The sequence below is a fragment of the Drosophila arizonae genome, chromosome 4 (assembly GCF_054131065.1).
Source record: "Drosophila arizonae isolate 15081-1271.41 chromosome 4, UAZ_ARI_1.0, whole genome shotgun sequence".
Taxonomy (NCBI): Eukaryota; Metazoa; Arthropoda; class Insecta; order Diptera; family Drosophilidae; genus Drosophila; species Drosophila arizonae.
The window spans coordinates 1,743,111-1,757,562 of record NC_142924.1 but is presented as its reverse complement, the minus strand read 5'-3'; the positions used below and the strand labels follow the sequence as shown (position 1 = coordinate 1,757,562).

Genomic DNA, 14,452 nt, shown 5'->3' with positions numbered 1-14,452 from the left:
CATTGAAACCATAGTCTTTTTTGTACCGAAACTTTTATTCAGTAGATGCAGTTAATAAATCACTAGATAAATGGCCGATAGCCGTTCCCCAAAATCCCCTAGAAACGGGTATCCCTAGAAGCTACATTTGTGTGTATCAAGAGATTGGCCACAGGATGCGGAGTTGGCTTCAGTTGAGCATACAGCACGCACGTCATTTGGGTTTCGGATGGTTGGATGGTTGGATGGATTGGGATGCAGAACTAGAACTATTCAACAACGGTCTGAGGTCGTCTACGGATCTCCGGGCTCTATGCCTATCTAGTAATGGGCACCATAGCCGGACGCAACATACGCAGGTGCAGCATATCCAATCTTCGTGATGGCGGGCAGAGCAGGCACCGCCAGCTTGGCGATGGTTGGCACGGCGGCAACGGCTAATGCGGGCTTAGCTACCACGGCCACGCCCTTCTTCTCGACGACAGCATTGAAACCGTTAACTTTGTCAGCGGTGTAGGTCACCTTGCGAATGGTGCCATCGGGCTCGGCCAGGGAGTAGCTGCCGTGGACAACACCATTGACCAGGGTCTCCTCCTGCTGCTTGGAGTCGCCAGTCTTGTGGTCCGTGACTCCGTACGAGAAGCTATACTGAGGATTGGGATCGTAGGGCTCGGCGACTGCCACCTTGGACACAGCCAAGGCAGGTGCGGCCAGGAGCTTGGGCGCTGCGTAGGAGATAGCTGGAGCCGCTGCATATGAGATAGCTGGAGCCGCAAGGAGCTTGGGAGCCGCATACGAAATAGCTGGAGCCGAAATCAGCGACGGGCCGTATGAGTCAATGGGTACGGCCACTGCCACAGCCAGCACCAGGCCAAGCACACAAAGAGTCTAGAAGAGGGAACACGGAGAGTAGTCCTTGGCAGGCCACGAGTCCTGGCACTTACCTGAGTGAACATGCTGTAGGATATTTGTGTTTCCTTCTATTGCTTTATTCGGTGTGAAGCGCGTCTGCACTGCAAGAACTCAGCTCGAGTGTGAGATGCATTTTCCTCGAGTTCTTCAGTCTTATATACAAGTCGCGCTTAACCATTTGTGGCAGGCAGCCGCAGCAGCACTCCTGCCTCCCCTTGGCCCCGCGATGGCTAACTAACTAATGGCTAGTGACAATTGCTCCGATTGACGTCTCTCGAGCTAGCACCCCGTCCTCATGCAGCGATGCACATACTCAAGCAGCTACTCAGTCTCGATATCCAACTCAAATCTCGATCTCGAATCTCATTTTCGTGCTCCTAGTCGCCAATTTCATGTTTGCTGCTGCACATTTCGTCATTTTCCAGCTGCTGCGGCTGTTTGTTTTTCTCAATGGAATAGCAACAGCCACAGCAGCAGCCGCTCAAGAGCACCGCTCCAAATCCCAAACTCAACTCGTTTTCCGCTGCGCCCCCATCAACCGAAAAGTAAATAAAACCAGATCTCGGCCAATTCTCAGGTTCTGCGAACGTTTTGTCTGATGTAATAGCGCGATTCACTTGGCCAATTGCCAGTTGTCCAGTTGCCAGTTGCCAGTTGCCCAGCGAAGCCAAATTGCAAATATTGAACAAGCCAGTGAACTGGCGATAGACTAAAAGATACCCTGAACTAGAGCTGCCTACTGTGAGTAAAATGGAAATGAGAGAACAAGAAGAAATCAGGATACTCAAGTCGAAGGGGATGCGAATGGAATATCCTGAAATTAAGCGGTTTTCTATAAATAAGTGAGAAATTTGGGAGCATAATGGATAAGTGAAAGTGGAAAACCAAATTGAAAAGTATCTGTAATAAGGCCTACTTTTCATATAGACAACTATGGAAAGATCTATACCAAGAATATTTATGTATTAGTTTTATATTAGGTATATGTTTTTAGATACTTCGACCGTCATTTCTGACAAGTCCAGGGTATATATAAATAAAAACGAGACTGCAGCCATTCATAGCCCCCACTTTTTCAAGCTACCTCTCCCTGTCCCACTCTCTACAAGCACCACTCCCTCTTTCTCTTTCTCACTTTATAGCTGATCGTTCGACTCGTTTAATTAGAAATCTAAAATGGAAGCAATTGATCAAAGGGGGCGGGCGGGCAGAGCGGGCGGGGCATGTGCGTGGCGTGCAGATCGAGCAATTACGCACAGTGGTGCAGACACGCTCAACACACACACACACACGAGCAAACACACACACTCGCTCAGCCACACGCACACTGTTGCGCCCACATTCGCTATTGCAGAAATGCAGTCCAAGCCAAGTGACCTTGCCCACAATATAGCCAGCAAATTGTTTTTTTCTTTCGGCCACGTTTTCAGCTTAACTTAATTACGCACTGAGTAGAGCTGCCCAGCCTCCCCAGCCCGCTAGAGGCCCCGCATCAGTCACCTAATATGCCAACATTCAGTTTGCTTTTAGGCAGGAAACTCCTGACGTCTAAACGACTTTCAATTAGCCAAATAAAAAATCCTTTTATAAGATTAACCAAAATTAAAACCAGACTTGAAAGGTGTTGAACATTCCAATGCAACAATTTCCGATTAAAACTTGTATTATATACGCAACTATATACAACATTATGTGTAATCGAATATATAATGAAATTGTAACTGTATATACTGAATTTATACTTAAAATCTATATTGATAAGCAGAAAATGAGTAGAGATCAAGTTTAAAATAAACAATTTGATATAGCCTAGTGTAAAGCCCTGCTTATTTTACTCCTATACTTAAAGCTTACTTTATAAAGTGAGCCCCCCTCTCTTTTCCTCATGCTATTTGTATATCCTTTCTCTCTATCTCCCACCTTTCAATCCTTTCCAAAAACTTGCTTGCTTCCACCACATCTATATATATATCTCTCTCTCTCTTTATTCGCTGTATATACATTCACACTTTTACAGATCTCTCTTATTAGATATACATCTATTTTTCTGATGCAATTTTTGTGCATTTATCGCAATTTATGTACTACAAATTTTGACAAGTAAAAGTCTGGCCAAGTTGTGGAGCACAGATCGGCGCAGCGAAGCCTTTTAAGGCAACTTGCGACTAGTTTAGAGTTTAGTTTAGCTTAGTTTTGTTTTTTGTTGTCAGTTTCCGGTGACAACCGTTAACTCGTTAACCGTTAACAGTTAACTCTGCCTTTTCAGTGTGACCAAGCGGCCGATTGAGCGCACCAAGTGCTGCCAAGTTTGCCAACGCGTCGCCGCCACAAGGTCGTCTCTTGGCTTGGCAAACGAGTCACGCTTCACACACTTTGGAATTGGGTCGAATCTGCAGCGGTAGCCAATTGGAAGTGGGTTACAAGATCTACGGCGTAGTCTACGGGCTACTGTTAGCTATTTATTAGTTTTGTTACTTTTTTATGATTATTATCAACCAGTTTCGATCACGTAAGAGAAACTGTCTGCGGCGTACTCCATTAGCATTTCTAATTGAAACTTTCCAGTTGAGTGACTTGATTAGCAATCTTTGGTCAATAAACGATTATCGATTATCGATGATGGATTGTCGACTTTATGATTGGCCTAAGATTAGATGTAGCTTAATCTTAGCCTAACTCTCTGATGGGCATATCCATAATGGCTTTTCTAACTGAAAGTTTTGATTGGGCTGTATTTAAGCAATTAAGAAACAATCGTTGATCGTCTATCAACTATCGACTAATTCGATACGCATATTATTTGAGCAGTTTCTCAGCTAAAGTCACTTATTGATTAATTTTAAGACACAACATTCCGGCATACGATCTATTTGGGCGATGCGTTGATTAAATTTTTGGGTGTAAAGGAAAATTAAAGTATTGCCATTGAATGGCAGCTGCATGACAATTACCAAAAAAACAAAAAACTTACTTTCGTAGCCATGGACTCGGATTCGGAGCAGGGTTCGAGCTGAAATTGAAAACTTGGACAGAAAAATTTGTGGGACGTGCCACGAATTTGGATCAAGAAGACGGCAGACGCTGCCAAGCGTCGGTAGCTGCTGATGTGCAACGAGTAGCGGGTGGTGCGGTGGTTCGGCTACGCAATTGGTACGCCACAGTACCATCCATTCAGCTAGCCGGCCACGGCAAATGCAAATTTCGCAAATTGTATAAAAGTCGTCGAGTTTTTGGTAATGGCATGTCAGTTCATTTTCGTTAACCGACGGTGACAATCAATCCTAACCCCCAAGCCGCACAATGAATCCTTTGACGGTAAGCCAACAGCTGAGCCAATTGGCTACATACGGGATACCAATTGGACTCGAATTGGCATCGAATTGGATACTCACGTGTTTGCATTCGCTTTGCAGGTTGTTGCAGTCCTTTCCACTCTGGCGCTCTCCGCTCAGGCGGACTTTGCTGCCCCACTGGCTGCTAGCCCATACTTTGCATCGCCAGCTCTGCGTTATGCTGCTCCCGCTGCTTACTCTGCACCGCTAGGCTTTGCTGCGCCAGCTGCCTATTCGGCACCTCTTGGTCTAGCTCCTGCTGCCTACGGAGCTCCTCTGGCCTACTCCTCTCCTCTGGTTGCCAAGACCTTTGCCGCTGCTCCAGTTGCTGCCCCTCTGGCTGCTGCACCATTGGCTGCCCGTTACGCTGCTCCAGTGGCTGCCCCTCTGGCTGCTCGTTTCGCTGCTCCTCTGGCTGCTCCAGTGGCTGCTCCTCTGGCTGCTCCAGTTGCTGCTCCTCTTGCCGCTCCAGTCGCTGCTCCCGTTGCCGCTCCCGTTGCCGCCCCTCTGGCTGCTCCCGTTGCTGCGCCCGTTGCCACAGAGATCGTCGATGCCCACCCACAGTACAAATTCGCCTATGATGTCCAGGATACGATTACCGGCGACTCCAAGACTCAGGAGGAGTCTCGTGATGGTGATGTCGTTCGTGGCTCCTACTCTCTGATTGAGGCTGATGGCTCGCGTCGCATTGTCACCTACTATGCCGATTCCATCAATGGATTCAATGCCGTCGTCCAGAAGGATGTGCCCGTGGTGGCACCCGTTGCCCCCGTTGCTCCAGTTGTTGCCAAGCTGAAGACTTTCGCGGCGCCAGCACCTGTTGTCGCGGCACCTGCTCCCTTGTTCGCCAAGACCCTGGCCGGACCCATCGTAGTCTAAAGGAAGCGAAGGACTTTAGAGGCGTGTCGTCTTGCTTGCGCCTTTGTGTAAATGGAGTGTATAACAGTTTGACAAAGGATTTTCATTTGTACATATTCGATTAATCATTGTCGTGCTAAACGAATAACTTTCATCGCAAAACCCAAATTTAAATAAATTACCTAAATAAATTTGTGATTCCAAAATTGAATTTGTGCTTTTCATTACATATGCATGCATCTATTAGATAAAGCTGAGCGTATTCTATACTCAAATTTGAATTCGATATACATGTGTTAAGCGAATATCGATAAGTAGATAATATTGCAAATAAGATTATCCTTTTCAAATTGATTAACTGATATAGCTAGCATTTATTATCCGTTGCAATATCGATATATTGCTCCAGCTTAGCAAAAATACCAAAACTTGTAGATAAGTCATGTAGATCCTGCTCTATTTGCGCATCACTGACTGTAATTGCAAGGAGCGCATCTCTAAGTCAACTTGCTGATTTGAATCTCCTTTACTTTCTTTTCATTTTACAGCGAGATTGGTGAAGAGTTTTGGAAACTATCACCACACGAAAATGTGGCACGCATGCGCCTCAAGCTGGAGCCGCAGCTGTATCCCAATAAGCACGAAAACGCAGCCAATTTGCGGGACAATGCGACCAGTGCTTACGACACAAAGTAAGTGCGAGCCGTAAACATGTTCACGGTTGACTTCAACTCTTTCCCGTTTAGAGAAATATCCGAATTTGACTCCACTATCAAAAATGCTGTGGTGCGAGATTTTCTGGCCGACGACGAAAGCTCCCAGCTAGAGGAGGAGCTGCGGCAGTTAATTGATACGCAATCGCAGCAGGATACGGCGCTGGAGAAGCTGGTCATGTCGCAGGATTGTGAACTCATTACGCTTATGACCAAGGTCAAGGGTCGCATTGAAGTCAATCAGAGCGTGTTCACGTTCGTGGACATGAGTCCTCCAATGGAAGATGGCTCCAAACATGATTTTAGGTACGTCTGAACTGCAAATGCTTCGTTATCCTACCTCAAGTTTAATTTGGATTGTTTTCCATCAGGTTTTCCATTAATAAAATACGTGAAGTTCATCTGCGCAAGTATAATCTGCGACGCAGCGCCTTGGAGATCTTTCTGATAGATCAGACAAGCTATTTTCTTAACTTTACAACTAAGGTAATATTTAATGGATCATTTTCACTTGAATATTTACACACTTATCCTTTTTGTTTGCTATTTAGACCCGTAACAAGGTGTTTACTAAGATTGTTGGTTTACCCTTGCCGAACATACTCTATGGCTCCGGTCGTTCGCCGCCTGAGCTGCTCCGCGCGTCAGGTCTCACTCAGCGTTGGGTCAATCGTGAAATATCCAATTTTGAATACCTAATGTACCTAAATACCATAGCTGGTGAGGCTTAAGTTAGATCTAGTTGTAATTCCTGACTTAAATACTTTGTATTCCTTCCCCTAGGCCGCTCTTATAATGATCTTAGTCAATATCCCGTATTTCCCTGGATTCTGGCTGACTACACCAGCGACGTATTGGATCTAACGGATCCGCGCTCCTTTCGTGACTTGTCCAAGCCCATTGGATGTGTAAGTTCCTAATATATTAGCCACATATACATGTGGGGTTGATCTTATTTTTTACTCTCGCTACAGATCAATCCCAAGAATGAGGCTGAGGTGCGCGGCAAATACGATTCCTTTGAAGATCCCTCTGGTGCCATACCGAAATTTCACTATGGCACACATTACTCCAATTCGGCGGGCGTGCTGCACTATATGCTGCGCGTGGAGCCCTTCACCTCGTTGCACGTGGAGCTGCAGAGCGGCCGCTTCGATGTGGCTGATCGACAATTTCACTCCATACCGCAAACTTGGAAGCTATTAATGGACAATCCTAATGATGTCAAGGAGCTAATACCCGAGTTCTTTTACTTTCCAGAGTTTCTCAAGAATATGAACAAGTGAGTTGCTTCAGGCAACAATGTTTCGATGCTATGGTAATCCATATGTAATCCACTCTAGATTCGACTTGGGACATTTACAAATTACGAAGGAAAAGGTCGACGATGTCATTTTGCCTGCTTGGGCTACCACGCCGGAGGAGTTTATAGCCATACATCGGCGTGCCTTGGAGTCGGAATACGTTAGCCAGCATTTGCATCACTGGATTGATCTGATCTTTGGTTACAAGCAGAAGGGCGCCAAAGCTGTGGAGGCTCTAAACGTCTTCTACTATTGCTCCTATGAGGGCGCCGTGGATCTCGACAAAATAACCAATCCCATTGAACGGGAAGCTGTGGAAGGTGGGTGCCCATCCAAAAGCTTTTATATTTTACTAATATTTTGTGTCTGGCAGGCATGATCAACAACTTTGGACAAGTGCCGTCTCAGCTGCTGCGGGAGCCGCATCCGCGTCGACTCACTCAGGACGAGACGGCTGTGAAGCTGCTGCGCTCGGAGCTGAAGCGACCCGATCTTACGCAGTTCCTGGACAAAGTGGTGCAGTACTACTGCGAGCTATCCACGCCCAAGGATCCCATTGTCTATCTAAGTCCGCCCCGCAGTCCGCCACGCTCCTTTCTGCAGCTCAGTCCCGATGTGCTGGTCAGCGTTTCGAAAGGCTGCATCCTGGGCTGCAATTCATGGATGTCCTTTGACAAAGAGCAAGGATTTTTGCTGGAAATCGATGCAACTACGACAAATCTTAAGTGAGTTCGTACTTCTCTAACCAATTCTATCCGATTCTTAATGCCGTTCTTTTCTTTGCAGAAATCGCAAGCGCATCTTTGGCCCCTTCCACCCCTCACAACCGCCCCATTCGCAGAACTTTGCGGTCAGCACAGACGGCAAATTGCTTTACGCCGGCGGCATATGGGACAATGCGCTGCGTGTCTATAGCCTAAACAAGGGCAAGACCTTGGCCTCTGTCACCCGCCATTTGGACATAATCACCTGCCTGGCCTTGGATAACGTTGGCTCGTATCTGGTCACCGGCTCACGCGACTGCACTTGCATTGTGTGGAGCATACAGGGCAATCAGCAGAGCGGCGCCCCACCCAACAACATTCCAGTGCACGCCTTGACGGGACAATCCCATCTGCAGGCCATCACGCAGCTGAATACACAGAATAGCTACTCACCAAAGCCACTCACTGTGCTCTATGGACATGACGATGCGGTGTCCAGTGTGGCCATCTACACAGAGCTGGATCTCGTTGTCTCGGGCTCGCTGGTAGGTGCAGTTGTGTATATAAGAATGACGCATTGAGTGACTGACTACTGATAGCTGCACTTTGTATAGATGACAATGCTATGGACAGATCTTGATTGGCCGATCTCGATGTATTTGTAATAATCTCATAGCTCAAAAGATTCATTGATCTCTCTGTCTTTCTATATAGAACATAGTCTGATTGCTTGACGAACTGACTAGTTGACTTACAGCCTAACCCGAACAAAGAAGATAACTTCCTTCTATATATATCTCTTGTTCTATTCACAGGATGGCACTGTTAATGTCTACACCCTGCAGGAGGGTCAATTTGTGCGTACTCTCAAGCCCATTGGCTGCACCGAGTCTTGTGTCCAAATCTCCTACGTAACTCTTTCATATCATGGTGAGTGATAAGAATGTATATCTGAGCCTGAACTTATGCAACGTTTTTGAAAGAAAACTACCTTATAGTATGCTATAGATTTTTGGATTGATTAAGTAAGAGCTCATGAAGTGTGAACTCTGTGGCTTGTTTGACTCTGTGAGAGGGGCAGATAAGACTTGCTTCCGTTGTAAGTGGGGATAGCATTGAACTGTCCCCATTTTTATCAGTTTTATGTGCTTTACAACGCATCGCCCGAGCCATTCACGTGTTGTCGCTCATTGCGTGATGTGTCCAATCTATCTCTGCTTCTCCCACTCTCTCTCCTTCTCTCTCTCTTTTTGTGTGCTTTAAGCAAACAATTTCAAACAATTTAATCAACGCAGCTCACTTATCGCTGCCAAGTAAATTGCCACATATATAAATATATTTATATGACTACATATATGTACATATAATAATAAAGCCTCAAATATCACGTGACATTCTATCTGTGTGTGTGGCCATGTCTGCCTCTGCACTTATTCACTTCAATTCATTCCTATTTTTTTTACATTTTTCCGTTCGTCATATATGTCATATCAATGTCTTATCTTAATGGGTTCTAATAAAGCTATAAAGGGCTTTAATGTCTTAGCCTGAACCAAGGTTAGGAACTGTCTGTAAAACAAATAGTAATCAACCATATCAATCATTATCAATCATGCATAATCGCAAGTAGTTAACAATTATTTGCGTATGAATTTGCAAGTAATAAAATATATAACAGACAAAGGAATGCATTTGCGATAACATAGCGTTTATATATAGACGAGATCAGCCTCAAAAGATGACGTTAATCAATCTATATAAGACTGATTGAGCGGATCGAATTAATCTTAAATCGAATAAGTTGAAGACAAAAGAGAGCGATTCGATGTATATGTGTGATTCCTGATAAGGCTTAAAAGTGACGTCAATCAGGAACATATATTAAACTGATCGATTGAATTGATTATAGTTTTAAATTCAGCTTGAATGATCTTTTATCTGCGCTGAAAGGTTTCGAAATCAGTTTTGCATATGTAACGAAATATTATTATTATCAAATATTATTCCCCCATTTTCCAATCAATTTCTTACTCTCCCTGCTTAGGATCCTTTGTAATGCTCATAATATAGATGGTGTATAGACCTCTTAGCCATAAGAGCCCTACTTAAGCACTTAAATCATTAGAAACCTCTTCAAGCTCAATTTCCACATAGTAAGTCAGTTTCTTCGCAATCACTTGCTGATTATCCACCCCATGCGCGTCAGAATTATAATGCTTGTATAATACTTGAGTTTATAAAAATATATATATAAACATGTACATATGAAGCTTATATGCATATGAACAGTACGAACGAGACCTGTCAGCTGCACTCAGGCCAACAGGCAGGCTTCTTATCGAGGTGTCACGGATTTATAATATAAAGCATCCATTATTATTTTGCAATATCCGGTAGCAAATTGAACCAGCAACGACTGGCGCCATCAAATTTATATAAAACATAAATTTATACGGGAATTTGAGGAAAAGATAAGATTAATATGAATTTGATTAAATTTAAGAATCGCAGAGGGGGCTGTATTGAAAATACGTGCCTATTTTATAATTCGCAATTTTAATCTTGGTGCTATTTGGGCTACTTTGGCCTGTCATGTCAATCAATCAATCAAACCCTATATATGGAATCCTAGCACTTTATGTTAAGCTACTCACTATGAAATTCCAGTCGTTAAAATGCCAAACTAAAATTGCAGATAAGATTACATTTATGAGGATCGTATAGTATAGAGTCGAGCAGTAATAATACGTAATATTTCTGGAAAATTTAGTTTAGTCATTCAGTAAGTCGTTCAATTACTTCGACATAAATAATATTCCGATTGCATTCTGTACAAATTCATTAGTAACATGGGTTTAATTAATTGTCAAACTGGGTGCTCGTCCCCAGCTCCATTGTAGCCCTCAATCGGCACTTATCAATGCGCGCTGAAATATGCGCATTCATGCACAATCACTTGAGCATTGCTAGTGATATCAAATCAAAAGCGAATGAGTCCCGCAATCACATCCAAGTCACACGACCCTACGATCCGCCTTCCAGTCCCAGCCCCCGTCTTCAATAAACTGGGGCCCCAATCAAGCACCCACAGGCCACCGCCCGGGGCCGTCCCTTCGATCTTAACTACACCGAATCTGTACATAGTACATTGTCGCGTGTGTGCGACTAGGCGATACCATTGATATAATTAAGTTTAATTCCTAACGCCAAACGTTACTTGAATTCATGTATAGCTTAGAGGGACAATGGACAAGATTGAGTGGAAGAGAAATGAAACAGTAAACTCGAGGGAAGCAGGAAGTCCGATTGAAGAATGTGAACAGAACGTAGGAGAGAGGGAGAAGAGTTAGGGAGAGAGAAAATAATAGTTAAAAAGTAAGTCACAATAGTACATAAGAGATGAATGGAAAAGAGAAAGAAAAAGCCATGAAAAGCAAGATAAATGTCTTTCTACAGATACAGGTACTCAGATACAGATAGAGATACACACATACATGTATACAGATACACAGATACATACATATAAAGATATAAAGATACAGATACAGATACACCGATACAGATACACAGATACAGATACATATACAGATACAGATACCTACATATATTCAGATAGTTAGATACAGATACCTAGATACAGATAGTTAGATACGGATACATAAATACAGATACACAGATAAAAACTTCCAGCTACATACACAGATACGGATACATAGATACAGATAGAGATACATAGATGGAGATACACAGATACAGAGACAGATACATACATAGATACTTATATACAGATACATAGATACAGATACACAGATACAGATACAGATACTTAGATACAGATACACAGTTACAGATACATAGAAATAGATACAGATACACAGATACAGATACAGATACAGATACATAGATGCACAGATACATGTGCTTAGATACAGATACACAGATACAGATATAGATACAGATACCCAGATACATATAAAGATACAGATACACAAATACAGATACACAAATACAGATACATAGATACAGATACACAGATACAGATACATAGATACAGATACATAGATACAGATACATAGCTACAGATACATAGATACACAGTTACAGATACATAGAAATAGATACAGATACACAGATCCAGATACAGATGCAGATACAGTACATATACAGATACAGATACATAGATACACAAATACATGTGCTTAGATACAGATACACAGATACAGATATAGATACAGATACATAGATACAGATACACAGATCCAGATACAGATACCCAGATACATATACAGATACAGATACACAGAGACAGATACATAGATACAGATACACAGATCCAGATACAGATACCCAGATACATATACAGATACAGATACACAGAGACAGATACATAGATACAGATACACAGATACAGATACATAGATACAGATACATAGATGCAGATACATAGATACAGATACATAGATATAGATAGAGATACGTAGATACAGATACCCAGATGCAGATACACAGATACAGATATACAGAAAGATAGGAAGAAGAAAGCTTTAGATCTAAACAGAGGAGATTAAGAGAAGGCTGCTACTGTATTTTAATAGAAAAGAGTGCAAGCATTTCATGGTTTTACAGAGCTGTTCCGTTAATGTTACATATGATTCATAATTCAATCATACCCGCTAAGAGCCTTTAAAGGGTGCAGCGCATAAATATATAAGCACACGTTCATTCATGATATTTTTCGTGTTTGTTTTTCTTTTTTTTTTTGCCAAGGCGCTACAAAATGTTTATGATAGACTTTGTAGTAAAGCTCGGCGAGGGGCCCCCCCACTAAATACATATATATGGGCGTGTGTGTGTGTGAAGCCTGAAGAAAAAATTAAGACATGGAATGGGAATTTTTCTGAATGAATGTAAACGTCGCAATTGGCGAGAATGTGACTAAAGGCAAATCACTGGGAACTGGTAATCTGAGAGCTCTGAGATCTGATAAGCAAAAGACAGTGGGTGATAGAGAGTGTATGGGGGAGGAAGGGGAGCTCTGCATTGCCAAACTGGCTATCACATGGTTATTTCTAGTTTAAGCGCAAATCACACTGAAACCACTCGGAAGCGCAGCCATTCACAAAAAATTATAAACACTTTAAACGATATTTAAGATATGCATACTTGAGACATACGTATATGGTATAATGTATATGTATATGTATACCAAGTATATCTAGTCCAGGGGGCACTGGCACTATGCTCTATCTTGCTGTCTCTCTTTCTTTCTCTGTCTGATAGTCTATCCCCCTCTCTTATGTATTTCTGCAGTATTTGAAACAAGTTTCAACTTGATTTGATTTCGTTTGAATCAATTTCATTGGCATTGCCCACTGATAAGACTCGAACTACGCATTGCTTTAATCATTGAGACTTCGCCTGCCTCGACTTTGCTTCTCTTTCGTTTGCTGTTGTTGTTATCTTGAGAAGCGTGTCATAATATTAAATTCCATCGCGCTGTCGCACGATGCGACGCGTCTTCGTTGCCTTCTTCAGGTTATCAACGAGCAAGTGGGCCGGACCCAGCCAAGCAGCACCCGTTCACTTCAACTTTTCAACTGCGTAGAACCCACTCATGTTGCCCCACATATCGCAATCTTGTAGCTCTATCAGTCGTCTTCTATGCTCTCCTTGTGTCTGAAGTCGTTTATGCTTATGCGAAAATTAAGTCGTTTTTATGCTTCAATTGCGCTTCAATCTTCTTGCTTTGTCATCTTTGATTGTTTAATTTGAGACATGAGCAAAACAAACTAATTGTGGAGTATATGTTTTTTCAGTATATGTTTCTTGTAAATTCGGAATATGACTTTCCCTTAAGAGTCTTTAAGATAAGGGTGCTGAATACAGATTCTGATTGGACGCGCGTTGTTAGTTGGATTATCATCCAATTAGAAAATGTACTTCGATTGTTACATTTAGGAAATCCATCGAGAACATTTTCGTATAGAGCATGCGCTATATTTAAAGTCTACTCGAAATTTGACTACCAAATGCGATTAAATATAGGGCTATAGTATAGATATATCGAATATCTTCAATCTACTGGGTTGCTCTAAAGATTTCGATGCATACTCATTCATTCAATTTTTATTGAAAAATTTAAGCTAACCATATACTTATCATTAAACTACCCACTGATTTCTCTGCATCCTTTCACTGCTGTCTCAGCCTTTTCGCTCAGTGTATCACCTAGCGATAAGCTTAGACCCCCGTAGATGCAACATTACGGTCCAGACTCTTCCAGTCTGTCTCCCTCTCCCTCTCCCTCTCCTTGCCCCCTTTCCCCTCTTCACCTCGCAAAGCCTTGTCAATTCGTCGCGCTAATTGCCATTTCATCGGACTCCCTCCGTTGATGCCCGCCTTATCAGACATACGTCAGCAAATAATCGTTTTCTTCTTCATCTTCTGCTTCTTATTCTTTGATGATCCACAGGTCACATTGCCTTCAGTGCTTTGGACGATACTTCGCACTCGGTGCACGTGTATAGCATCAATGGAGCCAGCCTGGGCTCCAAGTATGTGTCTGGGCGTGTCACAGGACTGGCCACTGCCTCGGACTATCTGGTGGTGGCCGATGATGCCGGCGACATAACCATGAGCCGCCTACACGG

The 14,452-nt window shown here is 43.0% G+C and overlaps 3 protein-coding genes across 4 annotated transcripts in view; 2 read left to right on the top strand and 1 right to left on the bottom strand.

Moving 5' to 3' along the window:
* The window catches only part of LOC108612478 (neurobeachin-like protein 1), a 36,739-nt gene that overhangs the window by 19,041 nt on the left and 3,246 nt on the right, over positions 1–14,452 (top strand). For both annotated transcript variants that reach the window (XM_018005362.2, XM_018005361.2), the window contains 11 exons: positions 5,630–5,773; positions 5,828–6,100; positions 6,166–6,280; positions 6,346–6,514; positions 6,578–6,702; positions 6,769–7,076; positions 7,138–7,418; positions 7,472–7,823; positions 7,885–8,347; positions 8,618–8,732; positions 14,275–14,452. In XM_018005362.2, coding sequence (XP_017860851.1) covers positions 5,630–5,773; positions 5,828–6,100; positions 6,166–6,280; positions 6,346–6,514; positions 6,578–6,702; positions 6,769–7,076; positions 7,138–7,418; positions 7,472–7,823; positions 7,885–8,347; positions 8,618–8,732; positions 14,275–14,452 — 2,523 coding nt within the window. The remainder of the gene's footprint in view (positions 1–5,629; positions 5,774–5,827; positions 6,101–6,165; positions 6,281–6,345; positions 6,515–6,577; positions 6,703–6,768; positions 7,077–7,137; positions 7,419–7,471; positions 7,824–7,884; positions 8,348–8,617; positions 8,733–14,274) is intronic.
* Cpr64Ac (Cuticular protein 64Ac) lies at positions 15–1,067 on the bottom strand. Its single transcript, XM_018005414.2, has 2 exons — positions 924–1,067; positions 15–867 (listed from the first exon to the last, which is right to left on the bottom strand). Exons 1-2 carry the CDS (start codon positions 933–935, stop codon positions 301–303), a joined length of 579 nt encoding a protein of 192 aa, XP_017860903.1. The 5' UTR covers positions 936–1,067; the 3' UTR covers positions 15–300.
* Positions 3,612–5,292, top strand: Cpr64Ad (Cuticular protein 64Ad). The gene is made up of 2 exons (XM_018005406.2): positions 3,612–4,206; positions 4,305–5,292. Exons 1-2 carry the CDS (start codon positions 4,192–4,194, stop codon positions 5,100–5,102), a joined length of 813 nt encoding a protein of 270 aa, XP_017860895.1. The 5' UTR covers positions 3,612–4,191; the 3' UTR covers positions 5,103–5,292.